Here is a 19801-nt window from a genome sequence, read left to right as displayed (position 1 = left end):
ACCATAAACAGAACATATCATATTCACCCAAGTTCTCGTCGCTGTTCAGGGCTGTGGCATTTTAGTCAAAGTCTTTCGCTCCAGCCAGAGCTTTCATGCGTTCTCCCAGCTTTCCTTCCGGACTGACAGCAGGAACGCTCACACAACTGTGAGCAGTACTGGCGACGTTTCAGGATCTCTCCCTTTTTCAAGTAAAGTTTATGGAATTGAGAACATGAATTTCATTGTACGTGTGCATTTCTTCTGAATTGATGAAAGGTTGGTTTCATGCCATGTCGTTAACAAGTATCTAAAGCTGGCCTTAAACATAAGAGAAAATGCTAGCTATATGCATACATTTTCCCATGATTGTTTATGGTGTCGTCCTGACTCTCTCCCATCAGCTGATGTTGGGGAAAGAGGGATCAAACATGTTGGATTTAAACATGCCAGATCCTTTGTTTCTGTGGGAGAGACATTTTTACTAATTATTAACCCCACATTAGTAAAAATAGACATGCTTGACTGAGCCGAGCATGGATGTTTATATTGGAATCATCAAAAATAGCTGTTGGTAGGCTAAGTCTTCAGCCAGCAGTTCTTTTATCCCTATAGCCAACTTAATAATTGGGTCCTACTCAATCGTAATGGTTATGTTTTCAGGTAAAAAAAAAAAAATTGTTGTTATTTTTCTATTTACCTGTTAGTGTCCCGTCTGTATCAATTAGAACAACTTCATGTTCCCATCTAAATCCTGCCTTGTTGGGTGAGTTGAAGTATTGTATTCCATTAAATTTTGCACTCCAGCCTCCACATCTGTCAGTACACAACCCAGCAATAGATGTAACAGCAATGGCTGCACAGTTTGGTCGGTCGAAGTTCATGAACTTTACAGATGAAACAGTGAGTCCTTCATCAAATGGGAGGGTGATGCCTTGAGCAGTGCAGAAGTTAGGGCCAAGTCCTAGTTCATCCAGGTGTCCCACAATTATAGCACTTTTGAGGACAGCTCCATAGGTCTCTCCCCATCCACCAACATAACCTGAAACAACTCTTTTGGTTTCTATGCCTGAGTCCTCATTATTGATCATGGAGAAGTTATGGAACTGGATAGCACCTCCATTGACCCATTCGGCTCCTTTCTGACAATTCCATGTGGTCAAAGATTTAAAAATAGCCGGGGATGGTGTAGAAGCAGAACAAGATTGACTCTGATCTTTCATGGCCATTGGAAAGTAATTTTGAAAAATCCAAATGCCAAACCATCCCTGAGAGTGAACAGTGTTATTGTAGAACTCTCCCAATGGCACTTTGACCTGGCAAATATTAGGGTCATAGGAAGGTCCATCTGGGTTATCATGCATCCTGTACCAAAAACCAAAGTGTGTTCCACCGGCAGCAGCATTATGCCTTATTGTATTATTTGGATTAGTAACCCAAAAAGCTGCTGGGGTAATGTCATCATTGAGCAAGCTGGTACTTTGCCGAACAAATACAGCCAAGTTGTGTTGGAGTATATTTCCATGCTCAATGCCATCTTCAATAAAGAACGCCCCTCCCATGATATCATAGATGACGTTCTTTTCTACAAGCAGGTTGTGAGTGTTGTGAATGGTCACTGCTCTGTTGTAAGTTTGATGAATCCCACAACCTCGTACATAGGATTTATACTGGACGTCACCCATTAAATGCCAATGTATTGGATACCGGCCTAACCTGAAAGCTTGTCCTGCATGGAAAACCTACAAAACAAATATGTACAGTAATGTTTCATAGTTATTTGTGTTTTTATTAATTAACATTATTAGTCAGGATACATCATAAATTTTACTTTAAAGAATCTATATAAATTACTGTATTTAAAAAATGTATGTTGATATAAGTTTTTTTCTCTTCTACTAGCAGTTATCGATAGTGTATTTTTGTGGGAGTGTTTTCTATTAATAAAGTCAAAGGCAACAACATAAAAAGACAGTAATGAGGAATTGGACATTCACTTTAAAAAAAATACAATAAAAATAAAAAAAAGGGTCTTGTTACGCCGAGCGCTCCGGGTCCCCGCTCCTCCCCGGAGCGCTCGCTACACTCTCTCCGCTGCAGCGCTCCGGTCAGATCCACTGACCCGGGGCGCTGCGATTCTGCTTCCAGCCGGGATGCGATTCGCGATGCGGGTAGCGCCCGCTCGCGATGCGCACCCCGGCTCCCGTACCTGACTCGCTCTCCCTCGGTCCTGTCCCGGCGCGCGCGGCCCCGCTCCCTAGGGCGCGCGCGCGCCGGGTCTTTGCGATTTAAAGGGCCACTGCGCCGCTGATTGGCGCAGTGATTCCAATTAGTGTCTTCACCTGTGCACTTCCCTATATCACCTCACTTCCCCTGCACTTCCCTGCCGGATCTTGTTGCCATTGTGCCAGTGAAAGCGTTCCTTGTATGTTCCAAGCCTGTGTTCCAGACCTCCTGCCGTTGCCCCTGACTACGATCCTTGCTGCCTGCCCCGACCTTCTGCTACGTCCGACCTTGCTTCTGTCTACTCCCTTGTACCGCGCCTATCTTCAGCAGCCAGAGAGGTTGAGCCGTTGCTAGTGGATACGACCTGGTCACTACCGCCGCAGCAAGACCATCCCGCTTTGCGGCGGGCTCTGGTGAAAACCAGTAGTGACTTAGAACCGATCCACTAGCACGGTCCACGCCAATCCCTCTCTGGCACAGAGGATCCACTACCCGCCAGCCGGCATCGTGACAGTAGATCCGGCCATGGATCCCGCTGAAGTTCCTCTGCCAGTTGTCGCTGACCTCACCACGGTGGTCGCCCAGCAGTCACAACAGATAGCGCAACAAGGCCAACAGCTGTCTCAACTGACCGTTATGCTACAACAGTTACTACCACAGCTTCAGCAGTCATCTCCTCCGCCTGCTCCTGCACCTCCTCCGCAGCGAGTGGCCGCTCCTGGGCTACGCCTATCCTTGCCGGATAAATTTGATGGGGACTCTAAGTTTTGCCGTGGCTTTCTTTCCCAATGTTCCCTGCATCTGGAGATGATGTCGGACCTGTTTCCCACTGAAAGGTCTAAGGTGGCTTTCGTAGTCAGCCTTCTGTCCGGAAAAGCCCTGTCATGGGCCACACCGCTCTGGGACCGCAATGACCCCGTCACTGCCTCTGTACACTCCTTCTTCTCGGAAATCCGAAGTGTCTTTGAGGAACCTGCCCGAGCCTCTTCTGCTGAGACTGCCCTGTTGAACCTGGTCCAGGGTAATTCTTCCGTTGGCGAGTATGCCGTACAATTCCGTACTCTTGCTTCAGAATTGTCCTGGAATAATGAGGCCCTCTGCGCGACCTTTAAAAAAGGCCTATCCAGCAACATTAAAGATGTTCTGGCCGCACGAGAAATTCCTGCTAATCTACATGAACTTATTCACCTAGCCACTCGCATTGACATGCGTTTTTCCGAAAGGCGTCAGGAGCTCCGCCAAGATATGGACTCTGTTCGCACGAGGCGTTTCTTCTCCTCGGCTCCTCTCTCCTCTGGTCCCCTGCAATCTGTTCCTGTGCCTCCCGCCGTGGAGGCTATGCAGGTCGACCGGTCTCGCCTGACACCTCAAGAGAGGACACGACGCCGCATGGAGAACCTCTGCCTGTACTGTGCTAGTACCGAACACTTCCTGAGGGATTGTCCTATCCGTCCTCCCCGCCTGGAAAGACGTACGCTGACTCCGCACAAAGGTGAGACAGTCCTTGATGTCTACTCTGCTTCTCCACGTCTTACTGTGCCTGTGCGGATGTCTGCCTCTGCCTTCTCCTTCTCTACCGTGGCCTTCTTGGACTCTGGATCTGCAGGAAATTTTATTTTGGCCTCTCTCGTCAACAGGTTCAACATCCCAGTGACCAGTCTCGCCAGACCCCTTTACATCAATTGTGTAAACAATGAAAGATTGGACTGTACCATACGCTTCCGCACGGAGCCCCTTCTAATGAGCATCGGATCTCATCACGAGAGGATTGAACTTTTGGTCCTCCCCAATTGCACCTCGGAAATTCTCCTTGGACTTCCCTGGCTTCAACTTCATTCCCCAACCCTGGATTGGTCCACTGGGGAGATCAAGAGTTGGGGGCCCTCTTGTTCCAAGGACTGTCTAAGACCGGTTCCCAGTAACCCTTGCCGTGACTCTGTGGTTCCCTCAGTAACCGGTCTCCCTAAGGCCTATATGGACTTCGCGGATGTTTTCTGCAAAAAACAAGCTGAGACTCTACCTCCTCACAGGCCTTATGATTGCCCTATCGACCTCCTCCCGGGTACTACTCCACCCCGGGGCAGAATTTATCCTCTCTCTGCCCCAGAGACTCTTGCCATGTCTGAGTATGTCCAGGAAAATTTAAAAAAGGGCTTTATCCGTAAATCCTCCTCTCCTGCCGGAGCTGGATTTTTCTTTGTGTCCAAAAAAGATGGCTCCCTACGTCCTTGCATTGACTACCGCGGTCTTAATAAAATCACGGTTAAGAACCGCTACCCCCTACCCCTCATCTCTGAACTCTTTGATCGCCTCCAAGGTGCCCACATCTTTACTAAATTGGACTTAAGAGGCGCCTATAACCTCATCCGCATCAGAGAGGGGGATGAGTGGAAAACGGCGTTTAACACCAGAGATGGACACTTTGAGTATCTGGTCATGCCCTTTGGCCTGTGCAACGCCCCTGCTGTCTTCCAAGACTTTGTCAATGAAATTTTTCGTGATCTGCTATACTCCTGTGTTGTTGTATATCTGGACGATATCCTAATTTTTTCTGCCAATCTAGAAGAACACCGCCAGCATGTCCGTATGGTTCTTCAGAGACTTCGTGACAATCAACTCTATGCCAAAATTGAGAAATGTCTGTTTGAATGCCAATCTCTTCCTTTTCTAGGATATTTGGTCTCTGGCCAGGGACTACAAATGGATCCAGACAAACTCTCTGCCGTCTTAGATTGGCCACGCCCCTCCGGACTCCGTGCTATCCAACGCTTTTTGGGGTTCGCCAATTATTACAGGCAATTTATTCCACATTTTTCTACCGTTGTGGCTCCTATCGTGGCTTTAACCAAAAAAAATGCCGATCCCAAGTCGTGGCCTCCTCAAGCGGAAGACGCCTTTAAACGACTCAAGTCTGCCTTTTCTTCGGCTCCCGTGCTCTCCAGACCTGACCCTTCCAAACCCTTCCTATTGGAGGTTGATGCCTCCTCAGTGGGAGCTGGAGCTGTTCTTTTACAAAAAAATTCTTCCGGGCATGCTGTCACTTGTGGTTTTTTTTCTAGGACCTTCTCTCCGGCGGAGAGGAACTACTCCATCGGGGATCGAGAGCTTCTAGCCATTAAATTAGCACTTGAGGAATGGAGGCATCTGCTGGAGGGATCAAGATTTCCAGTTATTATTTACACCGACCACAAGAACCTCTCCTACCTCCAGTCTGCCCAACGGCTGAATCCTCGCCAGGCCCGGTGGTCTCTGTTCTTTGCCCGATTTAATTTTGAGATTCACTTTCGTCCTGCCGATAAGAACATTAGGGCCGATGCTCTCTCTCGTTCCTCGGATGCCTCAGAAGTTGAACTCTCTCCGCAACACATCATTCCACCTGACTGCCTGATCTCCACTTCTCCAGCCTCCATCAGGCAAACTCCTCCAGGAAAGACCTTTGTTTCTCCACGCCAACGCCTCGGAATCCTCAAATGGGGTCACTCCTCCCATCTCGCTGGTCATGTGGGCATCAAGAAATCTGTGCAACTCATCTCCCGCTTCTATTGGTGGCCGACTCTGGAGACGGATGTTGTGGACTTTGTGCGAGCCTGCACTATCTGTGCCCGGGATAAGACTCCTCGCCAGAAGCCCGCTGGTTTTCTTCATCCCCTGCCTGTCCCCGAACAGCCTTGGTCTCTGATTGGTATGGATTTTATTACTGATTTACCCCCTTCCCGTGGCAACACTGTTATTTGGGTGGTCGTTGATCGATTCTCCAAAATGGCACATTTCATCCCTCTTCCTGGTCTTCCTTCAGCGCCTCAGTTGGCTAAACAATTTTTTGTACACATTTTTCGTCTTCACGGATTGCCTACGCAGATCGTCTCGGATAGAGGCGTCCAATTCGTGTCTAAATTCTGGAGGGCTCTCTGTAAACAACTCAAGATTAAATTAAATTTTTCTTCTGCATATCATCCCCAGTCCAATGGACAAGTAGAAAGAATTAACCAAGTCTTGGGTGATTATTTGCGACATTTTGTTTCCTCCCGCCAGGATGACTGGGCAGATCTCCTTCCATGGGCCGAATTCTCGTATAACTTCAGAGTCTCTGAATCTTCCTCCAAATCCCCATTTTTCGTGGTGTACGGCCGTCACCCTCTTCCCCCCCTCCCTACCCCCTTGCCCTCTGGTCTGCCCGCTGTGGATGAAATTTCTCGTGACCTTTCCATTATATGGAGAGAGACCCAAAATTCTCTCCTACAGGCTTCATCACGCATGAAGAGGTTCGCGGATAAGAAAAGAAGAGCTCCTCCCGTTTTTTCCCCTGGAGACAAGGTATGGCTCTCCGCTAAATATGTCCGCTTCCGTGTCCCTAGCTACAAGTTGGGACCACGCTATCTTGGTCCTTTCAAAATTTTGTGTCAAATTAATCCTGTCTCTTACAAACTTCTTCTTCCTCCTTCTCTTCGTATCCCTAATGCCTTTCACGTCTCTCTTCTTAAACCACTCATCCTCAACCGTTTTTCTCCCAAATCTGTTCCTCCCACTCCTGTTTCCGGCTCCTCGGACATCTTCTCTGTCAAAGAGATCTTAGCCTCTAAAAAGGTCAGAGGGAAAACTTTTTTTCTAGTGGACTGGGAGGGTTGTGGTCCTGAAGAGAGATCCTGGGAACCTGAGGACAACATCCTAGATAAAAGTCTGCTCCTCAGGTTCTCAGGCCCTAAAAAGAGGGGGAGACCCAAGGGGGGGGGTACTGTTACGCCGAGCGCTCCGGGTCCCCGCTCCTCCCCGGAGCGCTCGCTACACTCTCTCCGCTGCAGCGCTCCGGTCAGATCCACTGACCCGGGGCGCTGCGATTCTGCTTCCAGCCGGGATGCGATTCGCGATGCGGGTAGCGCCCGCTCGCGATGCGCACCCCGGCTCCCGTACCTGACTCGCTCTCCCTCGGTCCTGTCCCGGCGCGCGCGGCCCCGCTCCCTAGGGCGCGCGCGCGCCGGGTCTTTGCGATTTAAAGGGCCACTGCGCCGCTGATTGGCGCAGTGATTCCAATTAGTGTCTTCACCTGTGCACTTCCCTATATCACCTCACTTCCCCTGCACTTCCCTGCCGGATCTTGTTGCCATTGTGCCAGTGAAAGCGTTCCTTGTATGTTCCAAGCCTGTGTTCCAGACCTCCTGCCGTTGCCCCTGACTACGATCCTTGCTGCCTGCCCCGACCTTCTGCTACGTCCGACCTTGCTTCTGTCTACTCCCTTGTACCGCGCCTATCTTCAGCAGCCAGAGAGGTTGAGCCGTTGCTAGTGGATACGACCTGGTCACTACCGCCGCAGCAAGACCATCCCGCTTTGCGGCGGGCTCTGGTGAAAACCAGTAGTGACTTAGAACCGATCCACTAGCACGGTCCACGCCAATCCCTCTCTGGCACAGAGGATCCACTACCCGCCAGCCGGCATCGTGACAGGTCTTGTGTACGGTTTCCTTTTTTCCTTCATTTTCATAGTGATTTTTTTTTCAACCTCTCTGTTAAATGTGAAAAATCCAAGCCTGAAAAGACGAGTGAACAATTTTAAAGCTTTAAAATCTAATCAGCTTTATTGTTTGTTACTTTTTTTTGTCAGTAGCAGACATGGTAGAGATTTATTATGGTGTTGTGTTTTGCCACCCAATGACGCAAGCCGTCATTCAAGCCATCAGGGCGGGGCCACGGCTGGAGCAAAGCGGAGCACCAGGTGCTGGTAACTAACAGTCCCCACCCAGGGGACTACTTGCCGGGTGGCTGGGGGGGGGGGGGGGACTTTATAACTTAATATCTTCACCATCCCTGGGGGCACAAACGCCCCCCAGGGATGGTGAGGATAATGATTTTAGCATAAATAATGCATTGCCAAACATTATTTATGCTAAAATCTGCTGATTGATTCCATTTAAAGAAATATGGACCTTTAGGAAATATTTCAGCTGCAATTCACATTCTAACAGATAGCTGTTTGGGCAAGGAGACACATGGGACCTTTCATATATCTTTCTGTACTTCCAAAACTTAGAAAAATGTTATACTCCTGTGTCATGTGTCAAAAGGCTGGTCCCAAACCCCTGAAGTTACTCCTTAATTGACAACTGGGCTCGGCTTCCATCTGACTGTCAATCAAGTAGGGAAAGAAAAGGAAGGGGGAGTAAGGAGAATTTCCAGTCCTCAGCACTTCAAGGTCTTGGGAATGCCTTATTAACACTTAGTATCAGAGAATGTAAGCATATTTGTATGTTATGGATGCACCGAAAGATATATATAAAAGGTACCTTGTGTCTCTTGCACTAACAGCTATATAACAGTGTCCACAGTTTGGAACACGAATTGCAGCTGGTAAGGTATAGGCCAGTAAACTACTGCTATGCTACTGAGATATGATGAATACAACAGGCTTGGTGTTGTTTTGGACAACATCCACATCAATGTCTGCACATTTACACATAAATTTGTCACTATTAAATCAATGTGGAATAAAGATATTGATGTAGATGCTGATTAGATAATAACTATTACACATACCTCCACATATTCTATTCTTCCAATGGACAGAAGTTTACCAGGTTGTGGGGCATGGAACATTATACATCCCCCAAATTGATCACTTCCTACTTCCTCACCAAATCGTCCCTGGAAACACGTCTGTGTGGCAAATTCACCTAAACCAAGATGACAACATGATATATTGATGGCATGAAAATACTTCATTTAATCAACATCATAAACTGTAATACTTAGAAATTTACACACTAAAATAGTCTTAGAGAACAATCGTTCAAGAGCTTCATAATTGCTTGGATTAGACTATTATCCAAGGGCTGCCAGCCATTTACTGTAAGTCATGGATGAAGCTTTAGAATAGAGATTAGCGAACTTACAGTAATTCGATTTGTCACAAACTTCTCGGCTCGGCAGTTGCTGACTTTAGCCTAACTTTGCTGAATTCAGCTTTAAGGTGCTCCGGTGGGCTGGAAAAGGTGGATACAGTCTTAGGAGACTCTCTCCTAGGACTGTATCCACCTTTTCCAGCCCACCGGAGCACCTGAAAGTTGAACTCATTTATGCAGGCTAAAGTCAGCAACTGCCGAGCCGATACAAAACTTCGTGAAGAATCAAATTACTGGAAGTTTGCTCATCTCTACTTTAGAACTTTAAGTTCCACATGTACACATTGCCCCCACACAAATGCAAATTTTCCACACAAAAGTCAAATTAACTTCTTCCAACTAATTTAGACCCACCACCTATGAACAAAAATGTATATTTAAGTTTAATGTATTAAAATATTAAACTTTATTTTAATAAAGTTCAATTTAATGACACCATTTTCAAGTCTATCTAACTACATACAACAGAATATATGGGGCTTGTTTGAGTCAATTAGTATTTGTAAGGACCCAAAGGGTTAATCTGCACTGAGAGCTTTTGTTTGGTCTTGTTGCTATGGTTAAGCCTGTCTGCTGAGACTGGCCAGCTTACCTTGATCAGAGCACCTGTTCTGGCTCCTAAATAAGCTGTCAGTCTGCTCTCACACCTTGCCTTCTAAAGGGCTCTGTGTACTTCTAGATAGCATTTATATTGTATCTGTGATATCTGGCATTTTGACCCTTTGTCTCCACTCTCTGACTCTTTTCCTGGCTCTGTTTACTGGCTTATCTGTAACCTCTTGGTATCAACTCAGACTGGTGACAGCGACCTATTATTGTCGCAATTCGGCTTACAGGTTGTGGATCCACTGTGTCAGCGAGGGATTGGCGTGGACCGTGCCGGTGGACCGGTTCTAAGAGGCTGCTGGTGTTCACCAGAGCCCGCCGCAAAGCGGGATGGTCTTGCTGCGGCGGTAGCAACCAGGTCGTATCCACTAGCAACGGCTCAACCTCGCTGACTGCTGAGAAGGCGTGGGACAGAAGGACTAGGCAGAGGCAAGGTCAGACGTAGCAGAAGGTCGGGGCAGGCGGCAAGGTTCGTAGTCAATATGGATAGCAGGAGATCAGGTAACACAGGCTTTGGACAACACTAAACGCTTTCACTGGCACAAGGCAACAAGATCCGGCAAGGGGGTGAAGGGGAAGTGAGGTGATATAGCCAGGGAGCAGGTGGAAGCCAATTAGGCTAATTGGGCCAGGCACCAATCATTGGTGCACTGGCCCTTTAAGTCTCAGAGAGCTGGCGCGCGCGCGCCCTAGAGAGCGGAGCTGCGCGCGCCAGCACATGACAGCCGGGGACCGGGACGGGTAAGTGACTTGGGATGCGATTCGCGAGCGGGCGCGTCCCGCTATGCGAATCGCATCCCCGCCGGCAATGTCAGTGCAGCGCTCCCGGTCAGCGGGTCTGACCGGGGCGCTGCAGGGAGAGAGACGCCGTGAGCGCTCCGGGGAGGAGCAGGGACCCGGAGCGCTCGGCGTAACAATTATGTGTATGTTTAGTTATTATTTCTTAGTCTGAGTCATTGCATTCTGTGTCCCGACCTCTGTCTGCATTATAGTTTATTATTTCTAATGGACTGCCCTCACTTATTGTAAGTAGGGACCATCACCGTTGTTACAGACCCGCTACCTAGGGTGGGTACGTAAGTAGGCAGGGATAGGGGGAGTGGGCGAGAATAGTGTGCACTCCTTCCCTGCCCAGATGTGACTGAATTCTCAAAAAAAAATTCTAATTTATACAAAGAGATGACCATCAAATAGGTTAAAGGAGTATACACTTTCACAGAGAAGACCTCATATGATGTATGTTATGCCTGCAGCACTTGTATCGTGAAATTGAACAAACTATAACATTACCAGGATCAAATCCATCAGGACAGGCTGGTATTGTGTCACTCCATTCCACATTGGTGGACCCTCGGATAAGGATGTTTCTTGTAAGCAGACCTACTTCTGCTCTGGCCTCAAAAACAGTGCCATCGGGTAGAGTGACTGAGATCCCCAAATGTTTGTACTGTAATGGCTTGGTTAGGGTGATGGTTTTGCCGTCTGCAGATACAGACTGTATAGTCCGCTTCTCATTTTGACTTTGACTCAGTCTGTCAAAGGATAATAAAATAAATTGCGGTTAAATTATATACAGAGAATGATGTAAAATTTTAAGAGAAATCTATCATAACAAAAGCACATCTGCTGCATAGTGATTTCTCCTTACAGAGCATGCCCACAACACTCTCATTTTCAGTCATTTTCAGACTGAGGTATCTTTTGGCCATGTGGCTGGTGTTAGGTAAATCTCAAAACCTACTGTCTGCACCATTTAATTATAATGTTCCTAAGAGGCAAAAATAGATTATTATACAACAGCAAAGAAGCACAGTATAACTGTCTGTAACTTAAGAAGCTAAAAGAATGATAGGCCATGTAGAATCCATAATGGCGGCCATATTGGCTATCATCTAGATTACAAGAAACAGATCTAAAAAGTAAACAGCAGTTTTTTTTTTGGCATGCCCCTGCGTATTGGTACTTCTTTTTAACACTGACCTCAAAGTAACTCTAATGCAAATTTCTAAACACATTGTAGTTAGTGAGCATGTGGTATATATACCTGTCACCTGTTGATGCAATCACTATTTCATCTCCAGCTTTCCAAGTCACGTTGTGCTGTAGAATTAGGTTGGAGCTCCCTGACTCAGCTGTCTGAGCAAGTCTGGTCCATGTGACAGGCACGGGAATGCCTAGAAAAGACAAAAACATATGCATTACCCAGAATCCTTATCTGAAAACACAAACCTTGAAATACCAGCTAACATATAGAATTATTTTAAAGGAAAACTGTCAGCAAGTTCACCCACACTAAACCCAACACATTGGGTTATAGTGTAGGTGAACAGGATTATGTAACGTGTTCACTTACTTAGTAAAGTTTTGTTTTGCCTGAGTTTACGTCCTCTAAAGTGTTCGCCATCCATGTACAAAATAGTACACCACTTAGATGTAGGCATGTGGTATGCACTTATGAGGACAGAAAAATGCGCTACAGTACGCTTAAAAAAGTGTTTGAGTAAAACACCAGCTCGTGAGTACTTTTGCCTGGCCTTTCACAGTATCTAGGCCCTTGAGAGTTTAACAAGTACAAAATAGTACACCACTTAGATTTACGTATGTTGTATGCACTTATGAGGGGAGAAAAATGCGCTACAGTACGCATAATAAAGTATTTCAGTACAACACCAGCCGGTGAGTACTTTTCCTTGGCCTTTCACAGTTTCTAGAGCAACACACTGCTCTCTGTAATAGAACGCTGTAGTCAGTAACTGGGAGGTAAATCGCTGCAGTAATAATGCCTTTCTGTGAAAGACACACTGCTCTGTCCCTCTGTGCAACAGAACACTGACTTGTCTAGGAGGTTAATCGCTGCTGGAAAAAGCTTTTCTGTGTAACACACAGAGCTGTCTTTCCCTATATATTTCTCTGCAGTGAAAGGATGAAGTGACAGGCTGCAATATGGCTGCCGATTACATAGGGCTGTGACATCACAGGGGTGACTGGCTGCTGATAGGCTGCATCCTGCATGTGATTCAGGGTCATCCCACCTACCCTTGTTCCCTCCTTCCCAGGATTCCTTGCCCTATGTCTTCACATGGGGATCCGCCATTTTAGATGCCCTGGAGCCTGGACCGCACTAAATGGAGTTTAACCCCTTAACAACCAAGGACGTAAATGTATGTCCTGGTTTGGCGGTATTTCGCGCACCAGGACGTACATTTACGTCCTGTGTATGACCGCGAGCATCAGAGCGGTGCTTGCATCATACACGGCAGGTTCCGGCTTTAATCAGCAACTGGGGACCCGCCGGTAATGGCCGACATCCGCGATCGTGCGGATGTCCGCAATTAACCCTTCAAATGCCTTGTTCAGTACAGATCAAGGTATCTGCGGCAATGCTCGGATCGCCTGCAGCGCTGCTGCGGCAAACCGATCATCTGTAATGGTGGATGGAGGTCCCCTCACCTGCCTCCGTCTGTCTCCCATCGTCTCCTGCTCTGGTCTGAGATCGAGCAGACCAGAGCAGAAGATCACCGATAATACTGATCAGTGCTATGTCCTATGCATAGCACTGAACAGTATTAGCAATCAAATGATTGCTATAGATAGTCCCCTATGGGGACATAAAAAGTGTTAAAAAAAAAAGTTGGAAAATGTAAATATAAAAAGTTTTAAAAAGTGAAAAATCCCCTCCCCCAATAAAAATGAAAATTGTCAGTTTTTCCCATTTTACCACCAAAAAGCGTAAAAATTTTTTGTTTATAAACATATTTGGTATTGCCGCATGCATAAATGTCCGAACTATAAAAATTTTATGTTAATGATCCCGTAATGTGAATGGCGTAAATGTAAAAAATAAAAAAAAGTCAAAAAATGCTTCTTTTTGTCACATTTTATTCCCCAAAAAAATAATAAAAAATGAACTAAAAGTTGTATATATGCAAAGGTGGTATGGATAAAAAGTACAGATGACAGCGCAAAAATGAGCCCTCTGTCCTATATACAGAAAAATGAAAAAGTTATAGGTGGTCAAAATAGGGCAATTTTAGATTACTGATTTTGTACAAAAAGTTTTAGATTTTTTTTAAGCGGTACAAAAATATAAAAGTATCTAGCCATGGGTATCATTTTAATTGTATTGACCCACATAATAAAGAACACATGTCATTTTTACCGTAAAGTGTGTAAAGTGTACAGTGTGAAAACGAAACCCTCCAAAATGTGCAAAATTGTGGTTTTCATTTAAATTTCCTCCCTAAAAAAATATTTTTTTTGGATTTGCCGTACATGTTATGGTCAAATTAGAGGGTTCTTTACAAAGTAAAATTGGTGACGCAAAAAACAATCCCTCATATGGGTCTGTAGATGGAAATTTTAAAGAGTTATGGATTTTAGAAGGCGAAAAAACAAAAATGCAAAAATAAAATTGGCCTGGTCCTTAAAAAAAAGTACTCCGGTGGTCAACGTGTTTTTCCGTTTTAGACTTACCCTATTTGTTTTGTTTCATTTCTATTCTTGTTGTTTAGGCTATTCTATTTCCGTTCTTTGTTGTCTTTTTATCCCCCACTTTGTTTTCCTATCTTTGCTTCTATTTCCTGTTTCTTTCTGTGCTGAAAACTACAAATCCCAGCATGCCACATGCCTTGCTGGTTTGGGGCGGCTCCTTTTTTTTTTTTTTGTTTGTTTGTTCCGCCCTTTACCCATCCTACTTTTTTCCCGGGTCGCCCCCTTATACACAGCACACTAATATAATCAGCCTTGGTTGGGATACATTGTCATACACACACAAAAGGGACTATAACTCCCAGCATGTGTCATTCAGGAGTCTTCAGTCTGTGGTATAACACCGTGCTGCCTCTGTAGTCTCCTGGGGGTTGTAGTTCATCACACCTCTGTAGGGCATACACCAGTGTTTCCCAACAAGGGTGCCTCCAGGTGTTGCAAAACTACAACTCCCAGCATGCCCTGACAGCCTTTGGGCATGCTAGGAGTTATGGTTTTGCAACTGCTGGAGGCACACTGATTGGGAAACACTGGTGTAACATGATGTGTATGCTGAATAGGCTAGAACAGTGTTTCCCAACCAGTGTGCCTCCAGCTGTTGCAAATCTACAACTCCCAGCATGCCCAAAGTCTGTCAAGGCATGCTGGGAGTTGTAGTTTTGCAACAGCTGGAGGCACACTGGTTTGTAACCTAGCATACACACACACGCACACACAACAGGGCTACAACTCCCAGCATGTGTCATTCAAGAGTCCCCCCCCCCTCCCCCTTCACATATAGAGATAATTCCCAGTATGAGATTTATTCCCCTGCAGTCCATAAATCCCCAGCCCGTGCACCTTCTCATCCTTCCCTTCAGATAACACTTATCTTCTCTGTGAGGTCCTTCTCCTGTGCAGACCTGCGTCCTTAGAATACAGAGCAGGGGGAGGGGAGGTGAGGGGCTGTGTACTCAGCTGGATGAGATGAGGGGGTGTGGCTTATTTTTCTCAATGCAGACAGAGAGAAAAAAAAAAGCTGTGACATCTTGTCCACAACAGACTCAGAACTGTGGACAACAGTAAAAGAAAACCCTCTGAACTACAGAACTTCCTGCCCAACAAACAGGTAAGAAAAACACACACATGCTGCCAAAACATATAACACATGTATATTGCAAAAAACTAAACTTACAAAGAAGATGCCATATAGTCAAAAAAATCAACCACCGGAGTACCCCTTTAAGGTTAAAATGGGCTTTGTCCGGTTAATGAAGCGATTCGCTGGATTGATTCACAACGAATGTGAATATCGCCGTGATTCTAATTTTTCCTGAAATTCGTAACGAATTTGGATTCGTCAGATTTGATTGGCTCATCTTTAATAGGGATTAAGGAGCATTCAATTTGGAGTTTACACCTCAGAGTATAAGATTTGAAGAACATGAAAAAAACGTGGTCTCAAATGGCAGGAAATGCTCAATCCCAAATGCAGTTGTGCATTTATACTGGGGGAGCAGATCCTGCAATTGTGGTCCATTGCTAAGGGAAATCTCCAGAATAAATATGCATACAATGGGGTATGCCTGCAGCAGACTACAAGTGCCACAATGGCATCCTACACATTCACACTTTTCATCGGGTGTAGGATGCCATTGTGGCACTTGTAGTCTGCTGCAGGCATCCCCCATTGTATGCATTTTATGGGGTATTTCCGTTAGCAATGGATCACAATTGCATTTGGGGTTGAGCATTTCCTGCCATTTGAGACCACGTTTTTTTTCTTGTTGTTCAAATCTTTTACTTGGAGGTGTATAAACTCCAAATTTAATGCGCCTTAATCACTATTATAGGCAGCGTTTTGGTGCCCCTGTGAGGCTGGCAATATATCAGCCACCTTGAGTGGGGCTCATAGCCTTCCTCCCCCTCCCACTGTATGTGTGCTTAGCCACACTGGAGTGAACTGGGAGCAGGCTGTGAGTCAGACCTAACGCCGCTGTAATTGCCCATTGGCCCCTGGTATTGCCCATACGGCACAGGTAGGTTTAGTGTTAGGTCCTTGAGAAACCTTGGCGTTGGTGTCCGGGCTCAGCTATGTCCTTCATATAAGGATATACTGGCTAATGTCTCAATTTTAACATCATTTTGAGGGTTAGTCATATGTTACTGTCTACATCTACCACAGTAGTGCACCTACATTTTATGCATTATTCTATATGTTACACATCTACACTTTTCATTGGGAGTAGGATGCCATTGTGGCACTTATAGTCTGCTGCAGGCAGATGTATGCATTTTATACTGGGTATTGCCCTTAGCAATGGATCACAAGCGCAGGATTTGTTCCCCCAGCATAAATGCACAACTGCATTTGGGGTTGAACATTTCCTGCCATTTGAGACCATGCTTTTTTTCTCGTTGTACCACTCTTCCTTTTCAAACTGCTCCAGGTCTCTCTCATTAGAAGGGCACATTTTCCTAACAGCAATTTTAAGATCTCTCCACAGGTGTTCAATGGATTTTAGCTCTGGACTCATTGCGGCCACTTCAGAACTCTCCAGCGCTTTGTTACCATCCATTTCTGGGTGCTTTTTGACGTATGTTTGGGGTCATTGTCCTGCTGGAAGACGCAAGACCTCGGACTCAAACCCAGCTTTCTGACACTAGGCTGTACAGTGTGACCCAAAATCCGTTGGTAATCCTCAGATTTCATGATGCCTTGTACACATTCAAGGCACCCAGTGCCAGAAGCAGCAAAACAACCCCAAAACATCATTGAACCTCAACCATATTTCATTGTAGGTACTGTGTTCTTTTTTTTTTTTTTTTTTTGTAGGCCTCATTCCGTTTTCGGTAAACAGTAGAATGATGTGCAAAAAGCTCTATCTTGGTCTCCTCTGTCCACAAGACGTTTTCCCAGAAGGATTTTGGCTTACTCAAGTTCATTTTAGCAAATGTAGTCTTGCTTTTTTATGTCTCTGTGTCAGCAGTGGGGTCCTCCTGGGTCTCCTGCCAAAGCGTTTCATTTCATTTTAATGTCAATGGATAGTTTTTCCTGACACTGATGCTCCCTGAGCCTGCAGGACAGCTTTAATATCTTTGGAACTTGTTTGGGGCTGCTTATCCACCATCTGGACTATCCTGCGTTGACACCTTTCATCAATTTTTCTCTTCCATCTACGCCCAGGGAGATTAGCTACAGTTCCATGGGTTGCAAACTACTTGATAATGTTGCGTACTGTGGACAAAGGCAAATCTAGATCTCTGGAGATGGACTTGTAACCTTGAGATTGTATATATTTTTCCACAATTTTGGTTCTCAAGACCTCAGACAGTTCTCTTCTGCTCTTTCTGTTGTCCATGCTTAGTGTGGCACACACAGACATACAATGCAAAGACTAAGTGAACTTCTCTCCTTTTATCTGCTTTCAGGTGTTATTTGCCACTTTTTAGAGTTTGATGTGACATTATGTCCAATTTGCTTATTTTCTCTCCCTTTATTGGTTTAGTTCCAATACACACAAAGGGAAAACATGTGTATAGCAAAACATGTGTTACTGCAATTCTTTTGAAAAATTTCAGGGGTGCCAACATTTACGGCCATGACTGTATATACAGTCTGTATATCACACCATATGTGGAAAGGAACCGGCACTGTGTAAAGGCTCTGGGCTTAGTGGGTGCTCTGCTACTGGAGACAAGACTCAATGTCCCATGAAGAAACAAATCCAAAGAAGAAACGGCACTCCAATGTGGCAAAAAATGGTGTGTTTATTCACCCATCCAGTTACAAGTGCTACGTTTCGGTCTGCACAATGAGACCTTTCTCAAGCCCTTTCTCAAGGCTTGAGAAAGGTCTCATTAGGCAGACCGAAACGTAGCACTTGTAACTGGATGGGTGAATAAACACACCATTTTTTGCCACATTGGAGTGCCGCTTCTTCTTTGGATTTGTACAGTCTGTATATGTCACTCTCCAGCTTAATGCCCCAGCCACACAAGTTAGAGTGCATGCAAGATGGCATCAGCTCACTTAAAGGCCAAAGACCCATTGTCAATCTCCTTCATCCTCCAATGCACTGGCACCATACACTATATGAAGGACTCCTTCTGCTGCGTTCCCTTCCTAAGCAAATAAGGGTCCATGGACCTAAGAGCTGCAAATGTGTATTCCTGATAACATTTTCCAGCTCTTGCCTGTCTAGTTTTCTGACTATGCTCTTCAATTATTTTCTGCCTCAATTAACCAATGAACAAACTCTGCCTGCCCTAATGTCAGCCTGATCAACTTTTTCTTTTCACACTTACTAGCCATTGCTGACTCTAAACATAGTGACTTGGAGTTCCCATACAGTGAAGTCCAAATCCCTGTTCAAGGGTTAAAGGATGGATACCAGTTGAACCCTGAGACCCCACTTAGTTCAGCCCTACACCAAATCTGATTCAACACAGTAGATTCACTATTACTGCCACTTAGAGTTTGTGTTAGTTTGTGTCAGTAACTATGAATCACTACAAAATAAGTTATGTAATGTATATACTCAAGTTACTCAACTTTGTATGTAGATTCATTGACTATGCAGCACTTAGGATGCTGCCGGTCACTAATGCTATTTCTGATCTCTTACAATGCAATCCTCTGTATTGTGTTACTCGCTAGATTACTTTTACTAACATTTCTTAGTATAAGGACATTGCCTGTCAGAATGCAAATACTTTTCACCAACCCTGAAGCAACAGGGAGCTGATTGTAGACGTGAGCTCCCAGCTGAGACAACAGAATACTGAATGCAAAGGGGATGAGAATGGACTAAAGTAGTCGTAATTGTAAAAAGGATTTTATGCATTTTGTATAGCCTATTGTCATACATGTTATTCTATTTATATTTACCATGAAGATCCAGAATGCCTTGCCTCACTGCTAACGTCTTAGCCCCATACAGTGGTAATTCTGGAGAACGCAAATGGCCATGAAGAGTGATTATTGCTTTGTGCTGGAATGGAGCCTCCTCAGTTCCAATCTAAAAGTAGATTTAAAAAAAAAATTGTAATCCAATAATCCCATCTAATTTCTCTTAGCCAATTGTTTCCATAATAAATCTTAGGATTTGAGTACCTGTAGAGTGCCTCCATCTGTAATGAGGATGTTCTCCGACTGCAGCTCTATATCAGCTTCATCAAACACCAGAGTTCCTCCTGTTCAAAAAACAGAAAGGACTATGTAATATCAATGCAATACATCACATTGAAGACTTGGAAAAGGGATAAAGCCACTAGATCTTGTTTCTTTTCTTTGTACAAATGATCCAACCCAGTCGTATAAACTAATGAGACAATAGATGACAGAGAAGGCACTCACCAAAAGGGTCTACTTTATTCAAATTCTGCGGTGCACACAGACGAGGGCAGGTAGAAATGAGAGGGCCTTTTCACTCAGTTGTATAAACTGAATCTTGTTGTACACCCCACTTATATACCTAGAATACTAACCTACTAATGGTATTCCAGCCTTGTACATTTATGACTTCTCTTGCAGATTGATGGGATATTCAAAGTGACAATGTGTTAAGTGACAGCCATAGCCAATTACTGGCCATAATAATGATCATCCATCAATAGTAATGTCATCAACA

General features: G+C 45.1%; 1 protein-coding gene across 4 annotated transcripts in view; it reads right to left on the bottom strand.

The window, feature by feature from the left end:
• Positions 1 to 19801, bottom strand: part of LOC130274353 (fibrocystin-L-like) — a 191926-nt gene that overhangs the window by 53632 nt on the left and 118493 nt on the right. For all 4 annotated transcript variants that reach the window (XM_056522599.1, XM_056522598.1, XM_056522600.1 and 1 more), the window contains 6 exons: positions 19285 to 19364; positions 19060 to 19189; positions 11746 to 11875; positions 10992 to 11233; positions 8731 to 8867; positions 680 to 1721 (listed from right to left, as the gene is read on the bottom strand). In XM_056522599.1, coding sequence (XP_056378574.1) covers positions 680 to 1721; positions 8731 to 8867; positions 10992 to 11233; positions 11746 to 11875; positions 19060 to 19189; positions 19285 to 19364 — 1761 coding nt within the window. The remainder of the gene's footprint in view (positions 1 to 679; positions 1722 to 8730; positions 8868 to 10991; positions 11234 to 11745; positions 11876 to 19059; positions 19190 to 19284; positions 19365 to 19801) is intronic.

Source organism: Hyla sarda, chromosome 5 (assembly GCF_029499605.1).
Source record: "Hyla sarda isolate aHylSar1 chromosome 5, aHylSar1.hap1, whole genome shotgun sequence".
Classification (NCBI taxonomy): domain Eukaryota; kingdom Metazoa; phylum Chordata; class Amphibia; order Anura; family Hylidae; genus Hyla; species Hyla sarda.
Note: the sequence above shows the minus strand (reverse complement) of the source record. Positions and strands in the feature narration are given on the sequence as shown.